Below are 27092 nucleotides of genomic sequence, written 5' to 3'. Positions count from 1 at the left end.
TTTATTGAGTGGAGGAAGAGCGATGAGGAAACTGGCAACAATTTTTAGCCACTACCATCTCGATGGCCGGGCTTTCTTGAGAAGCTGCGACAGGAGCAGTCGCTTTGCTGGCTGCATCTGAGACGGGAGGATCTCTGGGTGGCATCCCACTGCAGGAAGCTCAGGGCCCACAGGGCCACAGCACAAACCTCTGAGACGTCACTCCTAGCCCCACCCTGTCTTACTGGACAAAACAATGGCCACATCCCTTGCATCTACCTGGCTGCCACGCTCCTGGCTCCAGGTCCTTCATCATTCCTGCCGCTGGACGGTCGGCCTGCAGATGTCACAGCTGAAGACTCAACCAACCGCCCATCAAAAATATTTTTTTAAAAATCGCACCCGAACTGAACACGTACAGACTTTTTTTCTGGGTAGTTCCCCCTAAATACAGCACAACAAATAACAACTATTTATATGATATACACCTGTACCGGGTATTATTAGTAATCTAGAAATGAACACAAAAGGATGTGCACAGCTTACAAGCAAATGCTGCACCACTTACGTGGGACCTGAGCCTCCCAGGAGGTTGGGCCTGGAACTAATCCCCAGGGATACTGAGATGAGGTACCCAGGCTGGGACCCAGCACCCGCTGCGCCTGGGCTGGACACCCAGGAGCCACTCTGGCAGACCCATTACCCTGGGAAGTGGGTTGCAGCAGGCCATAGAAGGGCTAAGAAGAGGGGTCTCAGCAGCCCTTCAATGGTAGCAAGGTGGTCAAAAGGTTGTGATTGACAGCTGTCAGTCATAACCCTCAGAGTGCATGGCCCTGGCTGCAGAGAGCTGCCTGACTCACCCCCACCTGGGACAGCCCAGATAAAACCACTGCTCCAATGGGGCACCAGCCCAGTTCCCTTGCCCCAACCCAGGACAACCCTGCAGGGCCACCCCAGCCTCGGGCTTCCAGAAGGGAAAGGCTGAGACTTCAGCTCTCCCTCCCCCCCTTCTCCTCCGAAAACAGAGGTCCTGCTGGGAATGCCCCTGCCTGCATCTCCATCTCAGAGGGGCCTTCCCAGGGGCCCCAACCTGCAAAGCCCTCACCTCCATCTTTCCCCTTCTCCCTGAGAAATCCCCAACATCAGAGCCCTGGGGTGGGGCAAGAGTCCCTCCCCAGCAGGGGGCTAAGGCAGGAGCAGGGGTTCACCACCCACGGACCTGGGGCAACGCTCCCACCTCCCCACACACAGGGCAAGATGCCAATGAGCGAGGAAGCCTGGGAAACCAGACACCTTTAATCAGGAACCCGGGAGAAGGCGGCCCGTGGTCCTCCTCCCACGGAGGCTTGGCAAACCCGACCTTCCTCCAGAGCCCAGCCAGCCGAGCGGTCCAGGAAGGATGCTGACACGGAGACCACCATCTACGTGATTCTTACAGCACATCCGAATGCTTCTCAGTAACAAGGTCACGTTCAACCTTGGGGTTCCCATCCCCACCAGGAGCCCTGGGAGAGCCAACCCCTGGCATCGCCTGCCAGGTCTGCCCCTAGGGCTGCCCTGCAGTTCCTTGGGCCACTAGTCAACGCTCTCTGTCGGAGTCTCTCGGGTGTGGTGACCAGCTCAGACGGTGGATTCCTCCTCCCTTGAGGTCCCCTCTGTGGGCTGCTGGGAACCAGAATGAGTGGTGGCCACAAGGGCTGCAGAGAGTCTCTGAGGCCTGAGGGAGGTGGTGGAGGTCTCTGAGGGGCCAGGGGACATTGTGGAAGGTGCTGAAGCTTCAGTCAAGAGGGTGGCAGGCAGAGGCCACCTGGACGCTGTCTGGGCCCCAGAGGCTGAGAAGGAGCGCTCGGGAGTAACACGAAGTGGCCGATGAGCCCCTGAAGAGGCTGGAGGTAGAGTGGAGGGCTCTGAAGGGGCGGAAGGCCCTGGGGAGAGCCCAGGGGACGAGGAGGCTCTGGGCTCCCCTGGCCTCAGAGAGGGTGAGGGCGAGGCCTGGGCTTTTGAGGGGCCTGTGGGTGAAGTCTGCACGTTGGACAAGTTCGTTCTTCGGAGGAGCTGGAAGAGGTGGAGCGCTGGCCTTGGGGGCGCCAGGCAGGAGCTGCAGTTGATGGGCACCTGGGTGTCTCCGCGGGAACTCCGAGCGGCTTTGCCCAGTACCACGTCGCCATGAGGGGTGAGCCCCTGCGATTCTCCCAGAGGAAAAACGGAATCTAGAGAGAAGAGGGAGAAACAGACTGTACAAGGTTTTCCCTGGTGGCTGAGGAGGCTCCAGTCACTTGGGGACAGACACCCATGCTCTGTCCTCCAAGGGGACTCGGTCCACCTGGGGAGGACCAGCCAGCCTCTGCCACCAGGGACATGAATAGAGGGAGGCAGTTCATCCAAGTGGCTTTGCCAGGATTTGCAGTGTGACCTAGCACATAGCTTCCCTGGGCCTCCATTTTCTGATCTGCAAAATGGCACAATAATAGGGTTAAACCTGATGAAAGGGTGCAGAGAAGTCTCGGCCTCACCCTCATGTAAACTGTAGACTTGGGTAGTAATGCCGCGACCACGTGGGTTCACTGATGACAACAAATGTACCACTCTGGTGTGGGACGTTGACATCAGGGAGGCGGGGGTGGGAGTTACAGAGCGGGGGTCTGAGGGAACTCGTATTTCCCGCTCCATTTTGCTGTGAACTTAAACTAGTCTAAACAATAAAAACCATTTGAAAACAAATTTAGGGCCTGGGGTGTATATAGCTCAGCATGTGCAAGAAAGGCCCTGAGTTTGATCTCTAGCACTGAAAAGAGAAATTTTTTTTAAGTCTTGACCAAGAGGCTGGTACATCATAATGCCTCAGCACATGGGAGAAAGATACGGAAGGAGGCGGCTAAACAAAAAGAAAACAGAGGGTGAAAGGCAGGAGAAGAACCCTGAAGAAAGGTGTGATGGGAAGATGGACACCGTCCAGCACGTTTAAGAATCATCCCAAGGGTGGTCAACAGCTCTGTGAGCAGCCGAAAACCACCTGAAATGTGTGAACTTTGTGGTCTCTGAGTCATATCTCAAAGAAATCTGCTGTATTGTTTTTAAATGACGGAAAGGAAGCAATTCCTATTCTACTTCAATCAGAAGCTGTTTCCCTTCAAGGTGCTCTGGTCATGAAGAGGCCCGCGGGGACCCTGCAGCAGAGGCTACACGTTCCGGGCCAAGGGGCAGGCTGCGTCCATCGCCTCCTCGGGCCTCAGTTTCCCCACGTGGAGTCCAGAGAGCAGAGAGCAGAGGAGCCCAGGGTAAGAAAAGAGAGAGGGCCCTGGGCTTGAGTCCAGAGCCACCAACTGAGCTTCAGTCTCCCATCTGCAAAATGGAGATCACAAGTGCAGCCGTGCCAGAACGTTCCAGGAGCCGTCAGTTCAATAAGGCAACACGAGCAAGATGCTCAGTATGCTGCCTGGCACGCTCCCTACCAGTGACTCTAGAAAGCCAGGGGAATGTCATCTATCTGCCTGCAAAGGAGTGTGTGGTGGTTAAAATGAAGTGAACTCTGTCAACTACCAGCAGTTCCCAACTTCATGGACCCACTGGCTCCGTGGTGTGGCCGGCACCACAGACCCAAGAAGCTGCCCGAACATCAGAAAGCATCCTTCAGAAGGCTACAGGACATCAACAGATATTTTATAAAAAGACATTCAGGCCCACAAGCTCATGAAAAAATCCACTGTTCCTAGAAGTTCAGAAAATGTTAAAAGCAGCCACATTTAAGGTACTTCATGTGGACACAGAAAGTTGGAAAAGTTAAAATTCTGAAGGTGGTTGGGGTGTAGCTCAGTGGTGGAGTGCTTGCCCAGCATGAGCAACGCCCTGGTTCCATCCCAGAACCACAGGGGGAAAAAAGGTCTAAACAGTTTGAGAGAATATGCAGAAATGTCAGCAGGAGGTAGGCAAAGCAACACAAGGGAATACAGTGATCCCCTCATCCAAGGTCGTGTTTTTGCATGTTCGGTTACCAATGGTCAACCACTGTCCCAAAATTTTAAGTGGAAAATTCCAAAAGTAAACCATTTATACACTTGAAATTGTACACCATTCTGAGTAGCATGATGAAATCTCCCATCGTCTCACTAGGCCTTGCCTGAGATGTGAATCATTCCCTCATCCAGCGTATCCATGCTGTATATGCTACCAGCCTGTTCGTCGTTTAGCAACCTCCTTTATCAAATCAACAGTATCACAGAGTTTGCACATAGTACTGTTCACAGTTTCAGGCATCAAAGGGGGTCTTAGAAAGTATCTCCTATGGGTAAGGAGGGACTACTGTATTTTGCAATTTTTTTAAATGGTCAGCTGTGAGCCACATCAATACTTGAAAATCATGTACATCATCATCTCCTGTTTATAACTACACAAAAAAGATCCATATGGACGAGCCAGGTGCAGCGGTGCATGCTTGCAGAGCCACCTCTTGGGCAACATAGCAAGATCCTATCTCAAAAAAATTAAAAAATACATACACTAACAAGGGAAGATGACAGATGAGGCAATAATTTTCAGGAATCAATTCCTTACAGTGGCTGAGAAGCATTTACTGAAGGCTCAAATTCTGGCTCTACCACCCATTGTGACTGGATCAAATCACATCACTTCTCTGTGCCTCAGTTTCTTCACCTGGCAAAGGTGGGGATGCTAATAATATGTATCTCAGGGGGCTGCTACCAAGAGGGGAGGTGGACACTGGAAGAGCCCAACGCAGAATGAGTCCTCATTCACATGCCGGCAACGACTGTCCTACAAACCTGACTCCATTCCCAAGTTATGATTTAAATACGGAAGACAAGTCCCCGTTACCTGGGAGGCTGAGGCAGGAAGAAGTGTGAGACCAACCTGGGCAACCGACTGAGACCTGAGCACGCGCCTGAGCTACACTGAGCATGTAGCCGAGGGGTACAGCATCCCCGGGTTCAATCCCTACTACCCCATTTTAAAAAAGGAAGAAAGCAGAGGAAGAGACTGAGGAAGGAGACAATGGAGAAGAAAAAAAAGAACAGAAAATAAACAAACAAACATGCCCGGTGATGGCCCCTTATCATAGTGTGGTATAACGAGTGCTGGGTGGGGCTCAGGCCAGCCCCCGACCACTGTGTGACCTTGAGCAAGCCATGCTCCCTCTCTGAGCCTGGGTTTCTCAGCCACAGTTTTGTCTAAGTTCTATGCTTCTGAGAAGATCAGAGTGGAAGATGATGGTGGACTCCAGGACCCAGAGCCGCTTACCTGGGCAGGAGGAGCAGCAGTCCCCCGGGGGTAGGGAAGAGTCGGTGCAGGCCTGCTGGCAAGGGACCTTCTCACAGCTCACCTCGCCCAGCTGTGGGAGCAGAAGGACACCCATGAAGCAGCGCAGTGCATCCTGCCCACCTAGAGCAGCCCTTGGAAGCCTCCCGCGCCAGCCGTGGGGTCCCACAGCCAGGTCCCTGTCTGGACTTCCACAGAGGGAGATGGCCAGATCCCAGGTCCGGGTAGTCAACCAGGGGTGAAGAGTGAGTGGCGGGGGAGGACGCAGGTGCGCTGGCTGGTTTGAGGGCTCCCCGTGGCCAGGAGTAGCGAGGCCTGGGCCAGCTCACCTGGCACGTGCAGCGGGTACAGGGCTCATCGTCCAAGGTGAACACCTGGCCGTTCACCACCTTCCTTCCCTCGTAGTTGCAGTCTGCAAGGCAGAGGGGACAGGCCTGTAAGAGCCAGGGCGACCTAGGCGCTTGGGGCACAGGCGGCTTGTCCCACTCAGCCCGCACTCACCACGGCACACCGGGCAGCACTCGCCGTCGGGGTGGAAAGGGTAGGTGCAGGCGATAGGGCAGTCCACTGGCGAACAGGCCACCGAGCCCAGCTGCAGGACAAGAAAACACACCAGGCCCTTCACAGAGAGCAGCGGAGGGGACACTCGGGAAGGCGCCATGTGCCCAACGGAGCAGCCAGCGTGGGGGAGCCGTCCAGGGCGGGGTGCGCCGGAGATGGCCGAGGTGGCAGACACTTGGTTAGAGTCCACTTCCTGCCAGAACGCACACCCCACAAGGGCAAGGCCTGGCTGGTCTACAGGTTCATCTACTGATAGGCGTCTGTTGAATGGATGCATGAACTTCCCAGGATAGGGGGTCACCAAAGACCCGGAAGGGCTGGGCTGTGGCTCAGGGGCAGAGCGCTGGCCTGGCATGTACGGCACCCTGGGTTCCACCCCCAGCACCGCAAAGAATTAAAAATTTAAATTTAAAAAAATTAGGGAAGAAAACAGCCAGAGGCAAAGCTCCCTGCAGCATGTGGCTGTGGACGGATGTGGCTGACCAGCGAGGGTCCGTCTCTCAGGCCCCGGGTGTGTGTACCCTGGCTTCTCGAGCTTTCTGCACACCTTGCCCCTTTCCGTGCACCCCAGCTGAGGCTCACCCACACCCAAGACACTCTAGGTGCTGTAAGCGCTTTCCGCCTCCATTTTCTAAGTACCAAACTAGACCGTGTGCTATCGACCGGGCTTTTCAGGCAGGATGGCTCGGGGCGTGCACACATACGTCCCCAAGCGAGAAGGCCGGGGTTCAGAGCTCTGCATCTTGATTTACTAGTTGTGGAATCATGAGCAAAGGACTTGGTGCCTCTGTTCTCTCTTTAGAAAGAATGAAGTGATGGTGCCATGGAACTCTCGGATTCACTGGGTTCATGCATCTCTCTTTTTTTTTTGATACCAGGGATTGAAGCCAGGGACACTCAATCACTGAGCCACATCCGGAGCCCTTTTGATTTTTTATTTTGAGCAAGTCTCTTGTTGAGTTGCTTAGGGTCTCGCTAAGTGGCTGAAGCTGGCTTTGAACTTGTGATCCTCCTGACTCAGCCTCCAGAGTCACTGGGATTACAGGCCTGAGTCATGCATCGCTAGGGCTTAGAATAGGGACTGGCGCACAGGGAGGCCTCAAATGCTTGCTTAAAAGACTCTGAAACAGTTTGTGTTCCTGACCACTCCAGCAAGAGTCCCTGGGCCACATTTCATACTTGCAAGGAACCAGCCCCCAGACACTCCCTGGTAACCCAGAAGCAGAGGACATCGCCCAGCCAGGGCTTAAAATAGTTCCCTGGTCCTGGCTAATGATTCACCCTGGGCAGGCTGGAGGGAGCTGTCTTTCACCAGGACCCAGGAGTGACCCTTCTTGGAGAGGGCTCTGAGTTTGACCTCTGCAGTCAGGAGCTGGTGTCGGTGGCTGGGGCACTTCCAGAGCCAGGGGTCGGGGAAGGGTGGTCCGTACCAGGCAGATGCAGCTCAGACACGGGTCCAGCGCCGACGGGAAGGTCTCGTTGTTGTAGAAGATTCTGCCCATGTAGGTGCAGCCTGCCAGACAGAGCACGTGGTGAGCAGCAGCCAGGGGTGTGGATGTGGTGACCGGGCCCCCAGCCAGGGCAAAGGTCTGAAGCTTATCTGGATAACAACGGTCAGGACATGCGCCTCCCTGTGCGGTGCCCTGGGGGTCAGGCCAGTGACAAAACACCCCTGGGGAACTGGTGTTGACTTTTGCTGTGCTGGATTTGGCAAGGGGTCACAGGACCTTGGCCTTCAGTGTTGTCACCCCAGATGGTGGGGAAAGGCCAGAAGGCATCAGAAGGAGAGCCTGGGAGACAGGAGGTCCCTGCCCTTCCCCACTCAGCCAAACCCAAACCCCATACCACAGCCTCTGGTTCCTGCATCCCCAAACTCAGTCTAAGACTCCACCATGATGAAAGTCATCACGTGACTGGTAAACATGACCGCAGGTGGCAGAACCGTAGGAAAAGACTTTGGAAGAACACACTCACATAGCACACATCTGTTAAGTGTGTGTGTGTGTGTGTGTGTGTGTGTAACCTTAAGGTTCACAGTGGTGATGGAACTTTTCTTCTTTGTACTGAGGATTGAACCCAAGAGTGCTCAACCACTGAGCCACATCCCCAGCCCTTTTTTATATTTAGAGACAGGGACTCACTGAGTTGCTAAGTGCCTTGCTAAATTGCTGAGGCTGGCTTTGAACTTGCAATCCTCCTGCCTCAGCCTCCAGAGCCTCTGGCGTGCACCACCAAGCCCGGCTGGAACTTTTTCTTTTTATTCTTTCTCTATTTTCTTAAATTTCTACAACTGCTAATTTTGAGATTGTGAAAAAGGTAAAAATTACTATTAAGAAAGCCAGCCTCGTTTTTATTTCCTCTCGTGGAATCTCTAATTATTTAGCAGATACAGTTCCTGTGTGGCCCCACCCAGGCCATAAGCCCTGAGTCTCTTTGGTTCTTCCCCCAGCAGCCCTAGACTGCACCTGCTTACTTCTAGGAGCCTCAGTTTCCTCATCTGTATAATGGGGTTGCCCCACGGGGCTGCTGGGAGGCTTGCTTGGTGCTCAGTGCAGAGGGGCCTGGGCACTGGGACCCTGCGCATCGCTGCCTGGGGGCGGGGGGGGGGTCTGGCCAGGAGTTACCTGCAGAACAGTCTGGGCAGCACTGTCCGGGGATGCGGATGGGGTGAGGGCAGGAGTCCACGCAGTCTGTCGTCCGGCAGCTCACCGAGCCATCTGCCTGAAGGAAGGAGCAACTTCACCAAGACCCACCTGGACGCCAGGCCCTGCCTCCCGCCCCAAAGAGGCAGCTCTGCACACTGGCCGTGGCTTGCCCAGAGAGGACCGCTGCTTGGGCAGAGTGACAGGAGCCTTCCTGAAAGGTTTCGCGTGTCTCGGGAGAGGGGAGGTGAGAGCTGGGACTTCAGTCTCCCTGGCTCCCTGTCCCTCTGCAGTGGCAGCCAGAGGCCGCGCCATCGCCCCCTTCCAAATTCTTCTCTCAGCGTTTCCCTGGATCCCTGGCTCCCCCCAACCCTATCGAGTACCATAAAACCCTATTTTTATAGAAAACCATTCGGCCGGAAATGTCTATTTCAGAAGACAAAAATGCCAGACAAGGTTTCTTTTCCTTTTTCTTTTTCAAGAATCGGAATGTTTATGACCCCTTTATTTCACCCTCTTGTAAAAGGAGTGACGAAGGCGTCCTAGGGGAGAGAAGAGGCACGAGGCGGACTTTCCTCACACTCCAGCCAGTGAAGTGCTCCAGCTGCAGGCCCCAGGCACCTCGGAGGCTGGGCCAGGCTTGTGCACCCGGCTGTGCCCAGGATCACCTGGAGGTTAAAAGGCAGATCTGCCTCCAGGGATGTGGGCAGGGGCTGGGGACTGCATGTCCCGCGGGGGCCGCCGGCCCATGGTTCACCTGCACAGTTGTTTTAAGGTGGCAAGGACCCCAGCGTGCAGGTGAACCAGGGGCTGAAACCGCCGCATTTCTTGGTAAGTAGCGGAGTTTGTGCTTCTGTCCATCTGACTCTCAAACCCTCGCACCTTCTCCTGAACCACTTCTGATGAGGGGAGGGCGCGGGATTCGTGGTCAGGAACACGACCTGCTTCACAGGGGCAGCGGCACGCACGGCCTGGGCTGCCCGGTGCCCGCGGCCAGCCACGCCCCAGGCCACCCTCTGGGAGGGCTCCTAAGTCTGATCCCGGGGGCAGCAGCTCCCTGAATAAGCCGACTGCACTGTCCCCAGCCATCTACCCGGACAGGCAGAGCCCTTCTGGGAGGGAGGCTGAGCCTGGCCAGAGGCGGCTCTGCCTGTGGAGGGACGGGGAGCTCCTCTGGGCGAGGCAGCGGGACAGCGGGTAAAGCAGCTGAAGGCGAGCAGGTTGTCATTCACCTGGCAGATGCATAACTCACAGGGATCACCAGGTGACCAGATCTGTCCAATCGGAAACTCAGCCCCGTTGTCGTCCAGAGAGCAGCCTGGCCGGGGACAGTGAGGGAGGAAAGAGTGGGCAGGACTGCCCTGGGGACCCACAGCACCATCCCACCTCGGAGGACCCCTGACACTCACGGACACACACACACACTCACACAAACCTGCTTCCACACACAAACACACTCAGACGTAACACACAGACACACAAACCCACACACATGCTCAGCAGACACAACTCCCACACTCACACGAACGCACAGTGACGGGGCTGGGGCTGGGGCTCGGGGCAGAGCGCTTGTCTAGCATGCATGAGGCCCTGGATTCAATCCTCAGCCCCACATATAAAAAAATGAATATAAAATAAAGGCATTCTGTCCATCTACAACTACAAAAAAATGCACATTTACTATACACAAATGTACACACTCACAAGACACTCCAGACACCCACACATGACTCAGGCACACTAAAATAACACAAAGACACACACACACACACAGGTACACTTTCACACAGTTATACCCAGACACCAGCACAAATACACAAACACACACAGTCACACACTACCCGTCTCGGCAACAGAAGCCTCACTCCCCCTGGCCACCCCAGCCCTGCGCCCCCCCGTAGCCCTGGCTGGACCTCACCTGTGGTGGGCGTGGGCTCCCGGCAGGTGAAGCAGCACTGCCCAGGACCCAGCCACCGGTCCTCTCGGGGGCAGTCCAGCTCTGGACATGGTGTGAAGGAACACTCCACCTCCCCCTTCTGGAAGAGAGCCCAGGGCATGGCCAGTGAGGGAGCTCCCCGCTGCGCCCCTGGAGGCTGAGGAAGAGGCTGGAGGGTGGCCACTGCCCTCTCCCCTCTCAAGGAAGTGCTGAACCCCCAGGGGAGCAGGCAGGGCTGGTAGGGCGCCCCCCAGCCCCAGCTGGGCCTCCACCTCTTGCCCTGCCCCCTGGGACCTTCCCACACAGCCCCCACTGCCCTCCTCTCTGGCCCCCCATCTACGCTCCTCTGCAGCCAGAGAGCAGAGCAGGCCCCAGTCTGACCAAGTCACTCCACCACAAAATCCCAGCTGCAGATGGCCCTCGGCTCCCCTGCAGAGGAGCCTGGGGGAGCAGCCGGCTGCCTCCTGCCCATCCTGCCTCCCATCTGGCCTAGAACCAGCCTCCACCCCTCCAGGACCCCGGCCGGCTGCCTGCTCCCCTTCACTCTGTGCTGCTCCACCTCCCCCTCAGCCAGGTGACGCCCTGCCTGGCACCACCCTCCCTCCACTCCTCCCCTGATGTGTCCTGTCCCCTTCAGGTCCCCACTCAGCATCCCTCCCTCCAAGAAGGCTTCCGGTGCTAGTGACCTGGCCACGCCTGCCTAGGCTGGGGGCTCTGCCAGGGCAGTGCTTCAAGGAGCCTGGGGCTGGGGGATTAGTGGCCCTGCTGCCTCGGTCTCCTTTTTGGTCCCTCGTGGTGGTTTTCCCCATCACAGCATCCTGGGTAAACCCCTGGAGGCCCCAACCCCTCCCTGTCACCTCAGCCACCCTACCTGGCAGACACAGGTGGTGCAGTCGTCACCACCCCCACTGAACACTGCCCCGTCTGCGTACCAACGGCCGCGGAAATAGCACCTCACTGCGGGGAGAGAGGGAGAAGTGGCCCAAGGCCTTTGGGCTGGGGCAGCTGGAGGAAGAAGGGCATGTGGGCAGGGGCCTGGGGTCCCACTTGGCACCACCTGCACCACCGGCCCCCAGCCCCAGGCACAAAAGTCACAACTTAAAAACTGACAGAATCACGCAGTGGCGCAGGCCTGTAAGCCCAGCGGCTCGGGAGGCTGAGGCAGGAGGATCACAAGTTCAAAGCCAGCCTCAGCAAAAGTGAGGCACTAAGTGACTCAGTGAGTCTCTCTCTCTCTCTCTCTCTCTCTCTCTCTCTCTCTCATTTTATTTTTTATTCTAATTTGTTATACCTGACAGCAGAATGCATTACAATTCACGTTACACATATAGAGCACAATTTTTCATATCTCCCGTTGTGGAATGAGATGGACATCATTACCCTAAGTACATGTGTGAAGACACGAATGGTGTGAATATACTTTGTATACAACCAGAGATACGAGACCCTGTCTCTAAATAAAATACAAAATAGAGCTGGGGATGGGGCTCAGTGTTTGAGTGCCCCTGAGTTCAGTCCCCAGTACTCCCTCCCCCCAAAAAAAGGACTAGCTCATTAGTGGGTACACAGAGATCCCTCCACATCTAGCCAAGGAGCAATGCCAAGGGTGGATGCAAACCCCTTTCTGCCTACCCTGAAGGTGCTTCCTAGGACAGGGAGCAGGCCTGGCTCTGAGCACAGTCCAGCATCCAAACCACCGAACCACTGGGCATATAATAGGTGCTCAGTAAAAGAGGGCAATCGAAATGCTTCACTCAATCTGAAGTTCTAAAGTAAAAGCCACTCTCTCCCCATCTCCTTTCCTCCCCCAACCCAAAACACACTCAAAAGACATCCCTCCCTGCACACAGACAAAAGAGTCACTTACCTGGGACACAAGTACAGCAATCTGACTGTGGGAGGGTCTCACAGGGGCCAGGAGGACACTCAGGGGAGATGCAGGACACGTTTCCAGCCTGAGGCGGTGAGAGAGAGGGGAGGGAAGGAGGATGTGTAGGTTCTGCCACCTCCGGGTCCATCACAGATCAGCTCATTGCCTCTCCCACCACACCTTTCTATCACGAGAGCTGCCCAGGGGACGCCACCTGAGAACTTCGAATGTCGCATGGTCACAGGGACTTGCTCCTGTGTTTATTATGGTGGGGCTCAGAAGGCGCCCCTTTCCAAGACATGTGGTTTCTCAAGAAAGGCCAGAAGAGAACGGAGAGCAAAGAGACGCAGACAAACAGGCCTCGCAGCAGAAGGTCTGCAGGGAGACCAGGCAGTGGAGAGCACAGGACCCTCCCACAGGGCAGGAGACCTCCCCTCACCTTCCCATGCACCTGAGTCTGGGCCGGAGTGCTCTTACCAGCTCTTCAAAGAACTGAACTTTAGAACAAATTTTTTTTAATTTAAAGTTAAAATCAAAAGCCCTTGGGGGCTGGGGATGTGGCTCAAGTGGTAGTGCATTCTCCTGGCATGCACGGGGTGCTGGGTTCGATCCTCAGCACCACATAAAAATAAAATAAAGATGTTGTGTCCACCGAAAACTAAAGAATAAATATTAAAAAATTCTCTCTCTGTCTCTCTCTCTAAAAAAAAAGCCCCCAACTTTGGAATGAACCAGACGTGAGTTCCAGCGTCTGTCCCTCCACCGACAGGACTTTGGGCAAAGTACATCACCTCTCTGAGCCTCAGTCTCCCTGTCTGTGAGATGGGTGGAACCTGCCTCCTTCTCAATATATACGATGTGGTCACCCACTACGCTCGGCCACCGTGTGTTCGGTACAATGGAAGAGCTCAGTGCAGGGTGCTGGCAGCTGTCCAGACACCCCTGACCTTATGCTCTAGTCCCACCATAGATGCCAGTCCACAAGCCGATTTTTGTGTGTGTGTGTGTGGCGGGGGAGGGTACCAGGGATTGAACTGAGGGGTACTCGACTCCTGAGCCGCACCCCGAGCCTTATTTTTTTGTTTTATTTAGATACAGGGTCTCACTGAGTTGCTTAGGGCCTCAGTAAGTTGCTGAGGCTGGCTTTGAACTCATGATCCTCTTGCCTCAGCCTCCCAAGCTGCAGAATTACAGCCGTGTACCCCGTGCTGGGTTAGGACCCATTGTTAAAAGACAGTCAGAGGGTGGCAGTGAGGGTTGGTGGACAGAGCTGGACTTAGGACTCACTCAGACCTCAGCTCAAATCCTAGCTCTTATATTTCCCAATGCCAAGGGTGGATACATCTGCTACAGTCTTTGCATCTGTAGCAGAGGGATGGTAAAGCTGGCCCCAGCACTCTGGCACACAGTAGGCACTTAATAACCATCCTTGCAGGCGTGGAGCGCCTAAAGCAGAGTACACTGGACAAACCCAGCGTGGTTCTGAGCTTTCTCCCTCCCAAACTGAACACCTTGGATTGTGCTGGCAAATATTTTGCCTGGAGAGAACAGGCTCCCTGGAGGGGGAGTTTCCAAGGGAATTTCATCCCGTCCCTTCCGAACAGATGGACCCTGTTCACCTGGTGGCTCTTTCCTCCCCACGCCCTGCAGTCTCTGGGCTGGACGCTGCAGGTTCCGACCAAAATCCACAGCCTGGGCACCCTCCCTCCTGGGGTACAAGCTTACCTTGAACATCTGGGCTCTCCCCCTTCCTCTGAAACCCCCAAAGGTTAAGAAAACACCCAGGAGCCCTCTGGGATCTGATGCCGCTTACCAGACAGACACAGACCGTGCAGTTCTCGTTGGGAGGTGAAAACACGTCGCCTTCCGCTCTGACGGAGCCCCTGTAAAAGCAGCCTGGGGAAGACAAACAGGAGGGGCTCAAGCCCTCCTCACACAGGAAATGAGGTCCAGACCTAATGCACCTGGACCTCCGGTCACTGCCTGGGATGTCTCGGCAGTGGCAGATGCAGGGTCCCTACACTGTGGAACAATAGGGGAACCCTGAGCATCCACCTATTGCCATCTGCAAGGATCAGCTTCTCTGATGGCCCTGGGAGGGTCCACTCACATCTGGTAAAGCCACAATTGTCTTAAGACTGCAGTGTTTTATCCCCATCAGGGAGGAAAGACAAAGGTCAGCCCTGCGCTCACATCTAGCCTACCGGCTCAGTTTACCTGGGTGACCCTGGACACGACGCTTTGCCTCACCAGAACTCCCAGAAGTCTGGCACTTTCACCACAGAATGGAAATATCACCCAGTGGGAGACTTGGAAGGATCTGCAAGCTAGGATAAGCTTGCAGATAAGCCCCAGTACTTTACATCCAGGGCTCAGTACACAGTAAGGACATAGTAAAAGATGTCATTAAGAAAATCAGTAAAATAAGTGAACTTATATTTCCACGTCCAACCTTGGCAAGACTTTTTTTTTTTTTCTTGTAGTGCTGGGGATTGAATCTAGGGCATGCTGGGCAAGGGCTCTACCACTGAGCTACATCCCCAACCCCTTGGGGAAAACTATAACTGCTCAAGGCCCAGCAACCTCAGCATCATATCACCCGGAGATTCAGAGACACGCAGATTCTCAGACCCAACCCAGACCCACCAACTAGGAGACTGTATTTTAATAAGAATCTGGGCAATTTGTGTACAAAGCGGATTTTGAGAAGCTCGGTTGAAGGAGCTTGGGTCTCTATCCCAGGAGCCATGGGAAGTAAATAAAAAGTTGCAAGTGGTGGGGGGTGTTCTTCGGTGCTGGGGATGGGACCCGGGCCTGTGCATGCAGGGCAAGGGCTGCACGGAGCCACTCCCCCAGCCTGTGCAGGAGTTGAAACAGCTGCTCCTCCAGCCAGGGGCAGGAGTTGGGCAGGGGAAGGAGACAGCCAGGTGAGTCTGGAGACTCACTCTGTGAATTAGTGAAGCTCAAGAAGGATGCCCAGAAGACAAACAGGTCCTCTTGAGGGGCACTATGGCAGAGCCAGGCGCTTCTCCAAGTGTGGTCCCCAGGGCGTGACCCCGTGGTGCATGCCTGTAATCCCGTCAACTCAAGAGTCAGAGGCAGGAGGATCACAAGTTCAAGGATCAAGTTCATGTATGGCTCCCAGGTGAGGGCAGGGAGAGGGCCTTATTGCCTTGGCAACTTAGTGAGACCCTGTCTCAGAATAAAAACTTAAAAGGGATTGGGGGTGTTACTCAGTGGTAAAGTACCCCTGGGTTCAATCCCTGGTACTGGGGTAAAAAGAACCAAAAAATAAAATAAAATAAAAGTGGTCTCCAGCCCAGCAGCCCCTGGGAGTTTGTTAGACGTGCACATTCTCAGGCCCCCAGATGTGCTAATCAGGGGGCGGGGCAAGGAATCTGCGGTTTACAGGGTCCTCCATGGGATTCCAATGTAAGGGACAACTGCAGAACAGCAGGACCGCAGGAGGGCCGGGGGAGGGAAGAGGCAAACTGCGTCCTTCCCACTCTTACCTGTGCACAAGGGGCAGCACCCCCCATCTCTGGGGGGAATCGGGTGGGAGCAAGCAGCTTCACATCTCACCTCTCCGCAGGTCACCTGTCCATCCTGGAAGCACAGCAGGAGTTGCAGCCACCACCAGACCCCAGACCTGGCACCAGGACAGCCCAGGGAGCCCTCACACCCACCTCACACCAGCACTGGGAACACCTGGGCTCTGTCCAGTGGCTCCCCGACTCATGCACGGCTCCCAGGTGCCAGCAGGGAGAGGGCCTGGCTGCCAGCCTCGGGCTCCCAGGGCCCCTTGGTGAGGAAGGGGTCCCTACCACCTCCCCCTGGAGGAAGGAGGGAGGCCTGGGGGTCCTCAGCAGGGCAGCACTAGGCCCTGAGGTGGCCATCAGGGTGGACAGCAGCCGGGTAGGAGCAGAAGGGAAGAACGAGGGTGGTGGCGAGGTGGGAGATGGCGGGTGGGTCGTCCTGGTTCCTGCAGGAGGCCCTGGGGCCCCCGGAGGAGGGCTGTGTCCTGGGGACAGGGCTGGCCTTCCCGACTCGGGCAGCAGCAGAGGCATCTTGTTGGGGTGCTGCCGGGGCTGCAGGATGGCAGACGGGGCCTGCATGGCTTTCGGCAGAGCTGCAACAGAGGCGCAGGGGTCTACTGAGGAGGAGTAGGGCAGAGGTGGGGCCCGGGGGTCAGGTGGGGCTCCGCTCCACCACAGTCACTGTCTCTGGACCTGGTTCCTGATGGGCACAGGGGTCAGCCGTGAGCCGCTGGGGGCACCATGACAACCACGTGGGAAGACAGACAGGAAGGTGGTCACGAGCTGGAGGGCACAGGCTGGCGCGGCTCTTTCAGACGCAGCACGACCAGGCTGACCAGATCCCCTTCCTTGCTTGCCACGGAGTGGACACAAGTTTCCCTGAGCCTGGGATCCACCCTGGGACTAACGGCCCCCCGGCTCCTATGTCCTGATGGGCCAGTGTGTCCCCTGCTACCCCACCCAGCTAGGGCTTCCCCGGCGCTGGAGATGGAGCCCTGGGGCCTGGTATCCTCCAGCCTCACAGTGTGTGAGGAGGCAGGAGAGAGAAGGCAGAGGCCAGGGCGGGAGGCCAGAAGGGCCGGGAAGGGCCGGTCAGCGACCATGGGTAGGTGTGCTGGGTAGATGAGTGGGTGGCTCTGAAGGGGGGACATAACAGCCGCACCCACCACCTACACGACTGCGTGTATACATGTTCCCAGGCGCCCAAGCATGGCAGAGCCCTAGGACGCCACTGTCCAAAGCAGTTGTCCTGGGGCTCAGGTTACTGGGCTCTGATGTCACACCTTTCTCTATCACCACGGGTTTCTTTCCTCTTAACCATAAGGAAACATGAAGATGGAGTGGAAGGTAACACAAGGAGGAGGGCAGACACTGGAAATAATGGGCAAGACGAACTGAACACAGAGGGCCTAAGGACCTGGGGACCTGGGGACAGGACCTGGGGACCTGGGGACGGGGCCTGGGGACCTGGGGACGGGCCTGGGGACCTAGGGATAGGACCTGGGGATCTGGGGACAGAGCCTGCAGATCTGGGGACGGGGCCTGGAGCTGGGCAGCTAGGCCTGTGGCTAAGAGCTGGACTCGGCACTCACCTTCACAGGACACACGGTCGGCTCGAAGCCTAAAACCAGGGCGGCAGGAGCACAGGAAGCTGCCCACAGTGTTGTGGCACGAGTGGTGACAGACTCTCCTCTCCTGCGGCCTCCGGCACTCGTTCACATCTGCAGAGGACCCCGGCCGCTAGTCCGGCTGGGAGCCCTCCTTGCCATCCCTTAGTCCAAGAGGCTGGGGGGGGTTTCCTGCCAGCTTCTTGCCGGGTCCTCCCCTGCTCCAAGGTGCAGGATGTGACTCCGGTGGCTAAAAACGGGGCCAAAATCCAGCACTAGTCACCTTGGAGGTTCGTGCATGCAGCAGTCATCTAATGGGTGCATCCACAACTCATCCCCAGCACCTCGCAGCCATGATCAGGGTAGACAGTAGGAACAAGAAGTGCTGGGGATCTCACTCCACACCTTCCACTGCCCACTTTTTCTTTCTGAGAAAGGACCTCAAGACTCACTGTGCTGCTCCAAGTGGACTTCAGGACCAACACCTAACTCCGCTGGGACAGAGTCTCTTTGAAGCCCAGGGGACCCCCACCTTCAACCCACGAGCCAAGCTCAAGCCAATCTCTTTCCGGAAATTTCGGCTAATAAGCTGAGAAAACAGGGGTCTCCTTCTGTATCAGAGGAATCAGGTACAAACATGCTTTATTTACCCCGGGGAACAAAGGAGGCCAAGAAAAGGGGTGAGCAGAGAATCCTTGGTGTATCTGGGAGAGAACGAGGTGGAAGAGAAACCTAGTGGGATGACAGGGGCCGGTGGCCAGGAGAGGCCGCCACAGGGTCACCGTGCAGAGCAGTGCTGACCCCGGACAGAATAGAGGTGCAAACCCTTGGGGTTCCAGGAGACCCAGAGGCCTAAATGTTGACCTTCCAGGTCCAGGCGCTGACCCTGTCCATCTTGCTGATTGGCAGCCTAAGTGTGCAGACCACAGGGTCCTGACCTTACCTACGCACGAGTGCCGGTTGCCATGGAGATGGAAGCCAGTGCGGCAGGAACACTTGTAGCTGCCGATGCTGTTCCTACACCTCTGCTGACAGGGGGTGCCCAGGCATTCGTCGGTGTCTGTGAGGGGAAGCACAGGCTGGCATCCACCTCCCCATGGAGCTTTAGAAAGGGGCGGCCCCCACCCCACTCAGGGCTGCAGGGGACGTCCTTAACCCCCATGTCCAGTCTAACAGTCCCTAGACTCCCTTACCCTCACCCAGCCCTGACCACCTGCATCTCCCAGCTGGAGAACAGACAGCCTCTAATGCATCTCCCAGCCTCTACCTGTGCTCCTTCCCAGCCTCCTCACAGGACCCCCAGGATGTTCTTGCCTAAGGGCACTTCTCACCCGACACTTCCTGCTCAAACCCCTCTGGGATTCCCATGCGCAGCCCACCACAGAGGTGCTCACCAGGCCTTTAAAGACAGCCCTGTGGTGCACACCTATAATCCCAGCACTTGGGAGGCTGAGGCAGGAGGATCATGAGTTCAAAGCCAGCCTCAGCAATTTAGCGAGAACCTGAGCAACTCAGTGAGACCCTGCTCAAAATAAAAAATAAAAAGGGCTGGGGCTGGGGCTCAGTGGGTAAGTGCCCCGGGGTTCAATCCCTGATACCAAAAAAAAAAAAAAGCCGGCTCTGGTCTACACCGACTACCCGGCATCCTCCCCAGCCCTTACCATCGCTCTAGGTTAATTAAGTCCAAACACAACCCACTTTTGCAGACCGCCCCCCACCGCGTCCACTTTTCTATCTGCCCTGGATGCCTTTCCCTTATCTGTCTAGAAAACTCTTACATCTACTAACTCAGTTCCTGAGCACCTCCTCGGCACACGCTTCCCTGGGCTCGTGTGTGGAACTGTTCACCAACACGAGTTGGTGAGCTCTGGGACACTTGCCCTGCAGAGGACCAGGCCGCAGGTAAAGGGAACAAGGCAGGCCTGTTTACCCAAAGGTGGAAGATCTTTAAGACCAACTGTTCAGGAAAAAGAAAACTGTGGAAGAAGACCGGGTTCAAATCCCAGTTCCAATGTGATCTTGGGCAAGTCAGTTGATTTCTTTAAGCCATGGAGATAAACGGTGTCACCATCATGGAATGATTTCAGGGATGAAATGAGAAAATACAGGGAAAGCACAGAGCTGGGGACCCGGGACAGGAGAGTTGGGCAGGGCACTCAGCCTAATGAAGGGTGCTGATTTGAGTTGTGCCCCCTGAGATTGCTCACTGTGATGGTGTCTGGGTGCCGTCTTTGGGAGACAGTTAGGTCAGATGAGGCATGAGGGTGGGATATCATGAGTGGATTAGTGTCCTCGGAAGTGACACCAGGCTGCCTCTCCCCTCCTCCTTTGCCATCCTGTGAGGACATGGCAGGACTATCATCTGTAAGCCAGGAAGAGACTCCTCACCAGGAATCACATCCACTAGTACCTTGAACTTAGACTTGCAGCCCCCCGGAACTGGGAGATGAAAGCCCTGGTGTTGGACCCCCAGGCTGCAGTCTTTTGTTACGCAGCGGGAGCTGACTGCGGTGGAACGCCAGGGGTAGTCTATGGTGAGAGCGGAGGGTGGCCGTGGAGGGAGGGCCTGGGTTGGCACCTGTGACATATGTTGATTTTCAGATTGTGAAAGTTTATTTATGCTTTATGAAAATTTCACATGCAGAGAAAATAACAGCACAGAGTCAAGGGGGTGTTTTGTCTCCTCTGCCTGGTGTGAGACTGTCTCCTTATATAACCTACATCAGTGAGTCACCTGAAAAGGAGGAGCACTTATTGTAAAAGATCTCATCGGGCTCAGGTAGGAGGGGAAGTCTCTTTCCTGGGCTCTCACAGTCCTTAGGCTTCATCCCTACCTTGTTCTTCCCCAAACTGCCCTACAGGGTGGGGTCTGGGGTCCTACAGCCTGGGTGTCCCCAGAGCACCAAGGCAGAGAGAACCAATGCATGCAACAGGCTGGTGACTCCATGACAACGCTCCACCCTGGCCCCTGCATCCGCTCCCACCCAGCCCTCCCAGCCCTCTTTCATCTGGGGGCCTCCACCCAGTGAGTCTGCTCCCCTGCTCGCCCCTGCACCCTACAACAGCAGGGTCAGAGCCAGGGCCTGAGGGCCCCGCTGGGCTTCAAACCCTGACTCCACCTTTACCAAGAGCCTTGGTTTCCCCATCTGTAAAGGGGGATGATACAGCATGCCACTCAGGGGACTGTGGCACGGAGAAGGTATCGTGCAGGGCTCCTCTAGAGCCTGTCCTCTGCCCACTCACCCTGGCAGCTGTGACGGTCTGCGGCCAGCTGCATGCCCGGCCCGCACTCGCACACGAACCCGCCCTCGGTGTTCACGCAGTGGCCCTCGCAAGAGGAGCTGAGGCATTCATTGATATCTGGGGAGAGAAGATGCTTGCACAGCTCACTCTGAGCGTGGCCGTGACTCAGGGAAAACTGACCCCAGGTGGAACACGTGCCCACACTGGGCCTGCCCTTGGCAGCACGGAAGCCGGTCATCCTGCAGGAAGAAAGAGCAGGACCAGGAAAGACATCGGGCTATGAGAGAGGCCGAGGGGCTGGGCCCTGCCCGACCACGCAGATCAGATGACCTCAGGACGGCTGGGACAGAACAGTTTCCGGTGGCCCCAACTGTGGGGCAACCCCTCAGGCCTCCCCAAAGAGCAGGGGCCAGTGGACAGCAAGGCTGGTTGAATTATCCACAGTGTCACTGCCTTAAATATTCATGGAGCACCAACGAGGGGGCACAGGGACCAAGAGCATCAGGAGGAGACAGGGATGGAAACGCCACAGTGCAGTGGGGCTCTCGGAGTCTGTACTGGACCCCGCGGGGCTGAAGCTCAGGTTCCTATCAAGGCAGCAGGAGACAGGGTGGGGTGAGACCAGGCTGTGGAGCCCAGAGGGGTCCTGCCCAGGAGGTGAGGGGAGCTGGGAGCGGGACTCCGCAGATCCTGCTGCGGGCATCCCCCGCTCAGCACCAACCGGGGCATCCAAGGATCTACAGGACCACCTCAGCCCACTTCAGTTTGCCCCTGAGTCTCCCCAACACCTGGCCCTCATGCCCAAAGGACACCTCCACGCTCTTTACCCCCTGCTGGGCCTCTGTCTGGCACCTAAGTGCTCTTCCCGGGGCAGGCCCTCTGAGACCACGCCCACCGCCTCCAAGGAGCCCACCCGACTAACCCCATCCCAGGGGAACCTCATGGCTGTGGCCGGCACTACCCTGTCCTGTGCTTGTTTTGACATTGTGTGTGCCCAGTGTGCCTCTGCCGTGAGGAGCACAAGTGGAAAGCAGTCCCCAAGAAAGTCACACTAGCAAGATGGATGACTGTGCGGCTTCTCCTTTCTGGAGGATGCGGTACAAGCAGCCTGGAGATCCAGACCCTTGACAAGACCCTTTCAGCCAAGAGTCCTCCTGGGAAACAGTCAGACAAGCTGGCGGGAAGCCTCTTCACTGCAGCATTATTTTTTATTATTATTATTATTATTATTATTATTATTAATTTATATTACAGACCACCTGGGAGAGGGGAGGTGGCCAGCTAGGAACAGACAGCAACTACAGTGCCACAACGGCAGCCCTTAAGAACAGGTCAAGCCGGGCGGTCGATCCCAGCAGCTCCAGAGGCTGAGACAGAAGGATCTCAAGTTCAAAGCCAGCCTCCACAACTTAGTGACAGCACTAAGCAAGACCCTGTCTCAAAATACAAAAGAGCTGAGGGTGTGGCTCAGTGGTTAAGTGCCCTGGGGTTCAATCTGCAGTACCAAAAAAAAAAAAAGAATTATGTCAAAAAGAATATTTGGGGGGCTGGGACTATGGCTCAGCGGTAGAGCGCTCGCCTAGCATGGGCGGGACCAGGGTTCGATCCTCAGCACCACATAAAAATAAAGGCATTGTGTTGTGTCCATCTACAACTAAAAAAATAAATATTAAAAAAAAAAAGGATTATTTGGGGATTTCCATACTATGAAGTTAAGTGGGAAAATTAGTGAACAAAATCTACAGCTGAGATATGATCCAACTTTATAAAACACACATAGATGCATGCTTTACACATACACGTATAAGACACACACCCAGGGAAGAGGGCAGAAAAAATACTTCATTTTAATAGCAAGCATCTCTGGGTGGGGCACCCAGGGGATGTCTATTTTTATCTTTTTACCCTTATTTTCCAAATGTTTGCAAATAAACTATCATTTACTTTCTACTCAAAGAGGGAAATAGTATTTTTACAAAGTTAAGACTAAAAAAAAACAAAAAAAGTTTTTGTAGCCCTGGAAAGATAGGCAAGAAACCGGTCCCTTTTAAAAATCACAAGCAAATTCTAGTTTTACAAAAGAATAATTATTGAGTTTTGCTTTGTCCATCTTTCAGATGTCGCTTTGTCCCTGCTCACCGGACCCTCAGCCCCAGCATGCTGCACTTCCCCAGTTACAGTCCCCATCATACTGAGCTGACCTTGTCCTTGTCCCCTTTCCCCATCTTTGGAAGCCCCATAACAGCAGTGACCAACTGATTGTCCTCTGACCCTGGCCCAAGCTCAGTTCCTGCCCTTAAGAGGTGCTCAGTAAATATTTGTGATCTAACAAGAGCGACAGCCTCTTCCTTCGCAGGCCTCCAGCTCTCTGGAGTCCATCTCAGCAGGGTGGGAGGACACATAATCCCCCTCCCCTCCCCCACGGCCCCAGGCCTCTCACCTGTACACCTGATGCCAACAGCTGTCTCTGTCATGGAGAAACCTAAGGGGCACACTCGGGCCACCTCCTGACAGCCACCATGGTTACAGGTAAGGTCACAGCCATACTCCCCGCAGGGGCCATGGGCTTCTGAAACAGGCATGATACCAAACTGGTGAGCACCTGCCAACAGCACAGTCACCAGGTGGCCGTCCCAGCCCCCTCCCACCGAGGCTCCTCCAGAATCCTGTTGGAAGGGTGTTCCAATCCAGCTCTGCTATTCCCTAGCCTTGTGGCCCAGGTTAAGACAGAACGTCTATGTCTCGGCTTCGTTCTCCTTAACGTGGGCATAAAAATGCTCCCTAGGGGCTGGGGACATAGCTCAGTTGGTAGAGTGCTTGCCTCGCACGCACAAGGCCCTGGGTTCAATCCCCAGCACCACTCCCCCCCCCACCAAAAAAAAAAAATGCTCCCTAATAGCAGGGGTTGAAAATAACAAGCTAGTATCCATCCAGCACCCAAAGTCTGGCGCGGGACCTCAGTAAGTCCCTAAGCACTTAAGCTAAGTCCCCGAGCTAATTCAGGTGTTCCTGTCAACCACTGACCGTCCTGTCCCGTTACCTGGGCAAGTGGCTCCTTGCTCTCCGTCCTGGCAGGAACACACATTGGGAGCGATGCAGACTCCACTCCCACAGCCGAAGGAGCAGAGAGCTGAGAGGAGAAATGCAGGTAAGGAGTTGGGGTCCCCCGTCTGCCCCTCAGACCAGGGACTGAGAGCCCTGGCAATGCACCCTGCTCACGTGTACCAAGAGGGCTCAGGGCACATGGATGGCCACTTACGCAAGGTGCAGTGCCCACTGCCCATGGAGGGTGCCCAGCCAGGGCAGCAGCCACTCCCAAAGCCAGAGAGGCAGACGTGGGGGCCCAACCGGCGTCTGCAAGAGAGGAGAGAGCATTTTCCACATTCTGTCCGGGAAGAGACTGGTCAACTGCAAAGCCTCCCAGACAGTCTGTGAGTCAATTAACAAACAGTTCTCCAGAACCCCCTGGGGAAAACAATGGGAAGTTTTCAAAGAAAAATGTCAGTCTCTCCTGGAGGTAGGACAAAGACAAAAAGTGTGAGAGAACAGATACCAGCTTCCTATGGATGTCTTCCCCATGAACATGCCTGAAGAGGGAACTCTGAGCTGAGGACACAAGCTGAGGCTCCCAAGATGGCTGCCTCAGGACCTTTGCACTTGCAATTCCCTCTGTTGAGAAGGTTCTTCCTCAGACGCATACCCTGCTCACTCTCGCCCTTTACACAGGTCTCTGCTCATCATCTCACAGAGACCTTCCTTGCTTTATTCTTCTCCATAATACTTCCTGAGACACTATTTGTTAACTTGATGATTGCTCATTGTCTGTCTCCCCTACTGCTCCCTGAGAACAAGGGCTTCTTTTTAGTTGTTCATGCCAGCACCAATAGCCATGCAAAGCACATAGTAAGTATTCAATAAACGGCTGTTGAGGGAAAAGTTGGAAGTCAGTAGAGAAGGGGAGAGAGGGCACCCCAGGGCACCAGAGAGCTACCCAAAGTTCCCTGAAGGAGGGTCTGCTCAATCAGGGACACTGAGCTGGGAGTGAAGAACCCAGTGTCCAAAAAGGACAGAAATCCAGACAGGCCTTCAACTGGGTGTTGGCTGCTGGTCAAGGCATGTAAAGCCACGAACATGCCACTGTCCCCACCTCAAGGAACGTTGGATAGTCGAGGAGCCAGGTAATAGGAATACAGAGTGACAGTGCCTCGGTGGGCTGGACAATGAAGCCCTGAGGAGGGCCACCGGAAGTGTCCTGAAGTGCATGCAGCATAGCAGCTCAGGTGAGAGGGGACACAGACTGGTGACTGGCACTGACTGTTCCCTAGATGGGCTGCACAGGAGCCATACATCCAGCCCAGGTCTCTGCCCACGTTCAGAAGCTGGGGGGCTGTCATTCTGCCAGGCGGGCATTTTTAGAGCACCCACCATTGCTTATTCCTACACCAGCCTCTGGGGACATGGGACAAGACAGATGTGCCCTCTCCTTGGAGAGAAACCTCTATGACAACTGTGGTGTATTCTGGAAAGGGAAGCTCAGGGGATCATGGCATTACAGAAGTCTGTGGGAAACTGGCCCTGGAGCCCAGGGAGCCTTTTCCGTGTCTCTGGAGTCATGGGGAGGGGGTGCTTGTCTCACCCATCCCCTCGCTGGAGGACACTGGCAGCAGCCTGGGAGGAGGGGCCTCAAACAGCTAACCAGATGAGCCTCTGGGGGCTCTGAAAAGGACAGGCGGTGTCCCCAAAGCGGCAGATGGCAGGGTTCGGGAGAGGTTGGTGGCATTGCACCCTCAGGTAGGAAGGAGTGTAGCGCTGCTAGTGCGTCCCAAGGAGTCTCCCATGGCTGGCGGTAACCAGAAGACAGGTGGCAGGAGCTTGTGTGCCACCGCACAGCCTGCACCATCTGAGCAGGAACTGGCGGGGGCTGCGGAACACACGTGCGAGCCTGGCGGGGCAGTCCCCGCCGCGCACCCCCGAGGACGTGGCTGCCGGCCAGGCCGCCCGCTGACACCGTGTTCTCTCACTCCAAGCATCACACACACAAGCTCACCGCCTGCGACCGCTGGGGAGGGGGCAGCGGTGGGGAGGGGGCAGCGGCGGGGGCGGCGGCGGAGGCAGCGAAGGGCCCCACCCCCTCGCAACACCGGCGGAAACCAAAGCGTAACCCAGAGGGACACCGGTGGCTCCAAGGTCCACTGGGCGCGCCGGACACAAGGAAAGCCCCCAAGCCCAGAGGGGCGGGCGCAGCACGGAAACCAGGTACTGCCACGGCGGATCGTTCTGGAGCGAACTCCAGCCAGTCCAGAGCTCAGCGCACATCCCGGGGTCCCTTCGCCAGGGATTCGCACCCCCAAGGCGCCCTCGGGCTCAACCAGAGTCTGGGTTTCCGTCTCCCCCAGGTCAGACCCAGCCAGAGGTGCACGACAGGCACTGACCAGAGGCACAAGTTGCTGTCTTTTTCCGGAGCCCAGGGGGTGCGCCCGCGTGGACAGAGCCCCGGAGGATGCCCGATCCCCCCCTCCCCCGCGGCCCGCAGCTGGGGGGCGTCCCTCGGCGCCTCGGCGCTCCACGCCTGTTGCGCTCCCCTGAGCGGCTGTGGCAGCGCGCGGGGCTCTTACCTCTCCGGCGCGAAGTGCCCGGGCGGCTTCCTCCCCGTGTAGCCTCGGGCCGGGGTCTCCGGCAACAGGAGCGCGGCGCAGGCGGCCCGGAGGAGCAGTCCGGCCCACATGACCAGAGGCTGCGGGTCTCCCCGGCTCCGCTCAGCTCGGGCGCCGCGCGCGGGGGAGGGGGCTGCCGGCCCTCGCCCCTCCTCCTGGCGCGGAGGGGAGCGAACCAGCGATCCCCGAGCTGGCACGCGGAGCGGAGCAGGGGGGCTGGGGACGCCGGGAGGAGGGGCCCGGGGGCAACGGCGAAAGGCTGGGAAGTTTCCCGCACCACCGAGCGGAACACAAAAGGCAGCTCCGCAGGCCAGCCGGTGCCTCTCCCGGCGGCCGGAGCCCAGGGCGGGGGCAAAGATCAGGGACCCCTGGGGGCGGAGTTCAGCCTTAGGCCAACACCCCCAGCCTGGGTTTGGGAGTCGGCTTTCTGCGAAGGGCTGAGGGCGTCAGACCGAGGCCCTGGTCCGAAAGAAACTTCGGGAACAGGGCTAGCAGCGGGACTCTGCGTGCCTGGGGCATTGCCCGTCTCAGAGGAACCCTAGACGCCTCTACTGTCAGGAAGGGAGAATCGTGGAGATCCGAACTCAGGACGCTGCGTCGTTGCGCCCTCCGCAGTTCTAGGCTTGCCCTCAGACTCCCAGCAGGTCTGCAGCCCGGCCCTTGCGTGCGTGGACTGGTGGGTCCGCCAGCTCCCTGGCCAGGTCTTGAACTTACAGGCTATTTGAGCACCTCGGGGTCAGATGGCCAGGCTCCTGGCTCCCGGGGGCGAGGCGGGCGGGGAGCCAGGAAAGCA

General features: G+C 56.3%; 1 protein-coding gene across 3 annotated transcripts; it reads right to left on the bottom strand.

Moving 5' to 3' along the window:
- Vwce (von Willebrand factor C and EGF domains) lies at positions 1-27092 on the bottom strand. 3 transcript variants are annotated; one of them, XM_071616121.1, is made up of 20 exons: positions 26261-27092; positions 23905-23999; positions 23686-23775; positions 23086-23214; positions 20646-20762; positions 18346-18462; positions 17388-17516; positions 15946-16388; positions 15772-15865; positions 14073-14155; positions 12257-12344; positions 11261-11346; positions 10372-10546; positions 9686-9771; positions 8436-8532; positions 7242-7324; positions 5752-5842; positions 5580-5662; positions 5233-5323; positions 1-2189 (listed from the first exon to the last, which is right to left on the bottom strand). In XM_071616121.1, the coding sequence occupies exons 1-20, from the start codon at positions 26368-26370 to the stop codon at positions 1600-1602; spliced, it is 2877 nt and encodes a 958-aa protein (XP_071472222.1). In that variant the 5' UTR covers positions 26371-27092; the 3' UTR covers positions 1-1599. The 3 variants fall into 3 exon arrangements, with proteins under 3 accessions (XP_071472222.1, XP_071472223.1, XP_027800513.2); XM_071616122.1 differs by having other exon boundaries at positions 8436-8528; positions 9706-9771; positions 26261-27091; XM_027944712.2 differs by having other exon boundaries at positions 10372-10489; positions 26261-27090.

The sequence above is a fragment of the Marmota flaviventris genome, chromosome 9 (assembly GCF_047511675.1).
Source record: "Marmota flaviventris isolate mMarFla1 chromosome 9, mMarFla1.hap1, whole genome shotgun sequence".
NCBI lineage: Eukaryota > Metazoa > Chordata > Mammalia > Rodentia > Sciuridae > Marmota > Marmota flaviventris.
The sequence above is the reverse complement of the archived record's forward strand: the minus strand, read 5'-3'. Positions and strand labels throughout refer to the sequence as shown.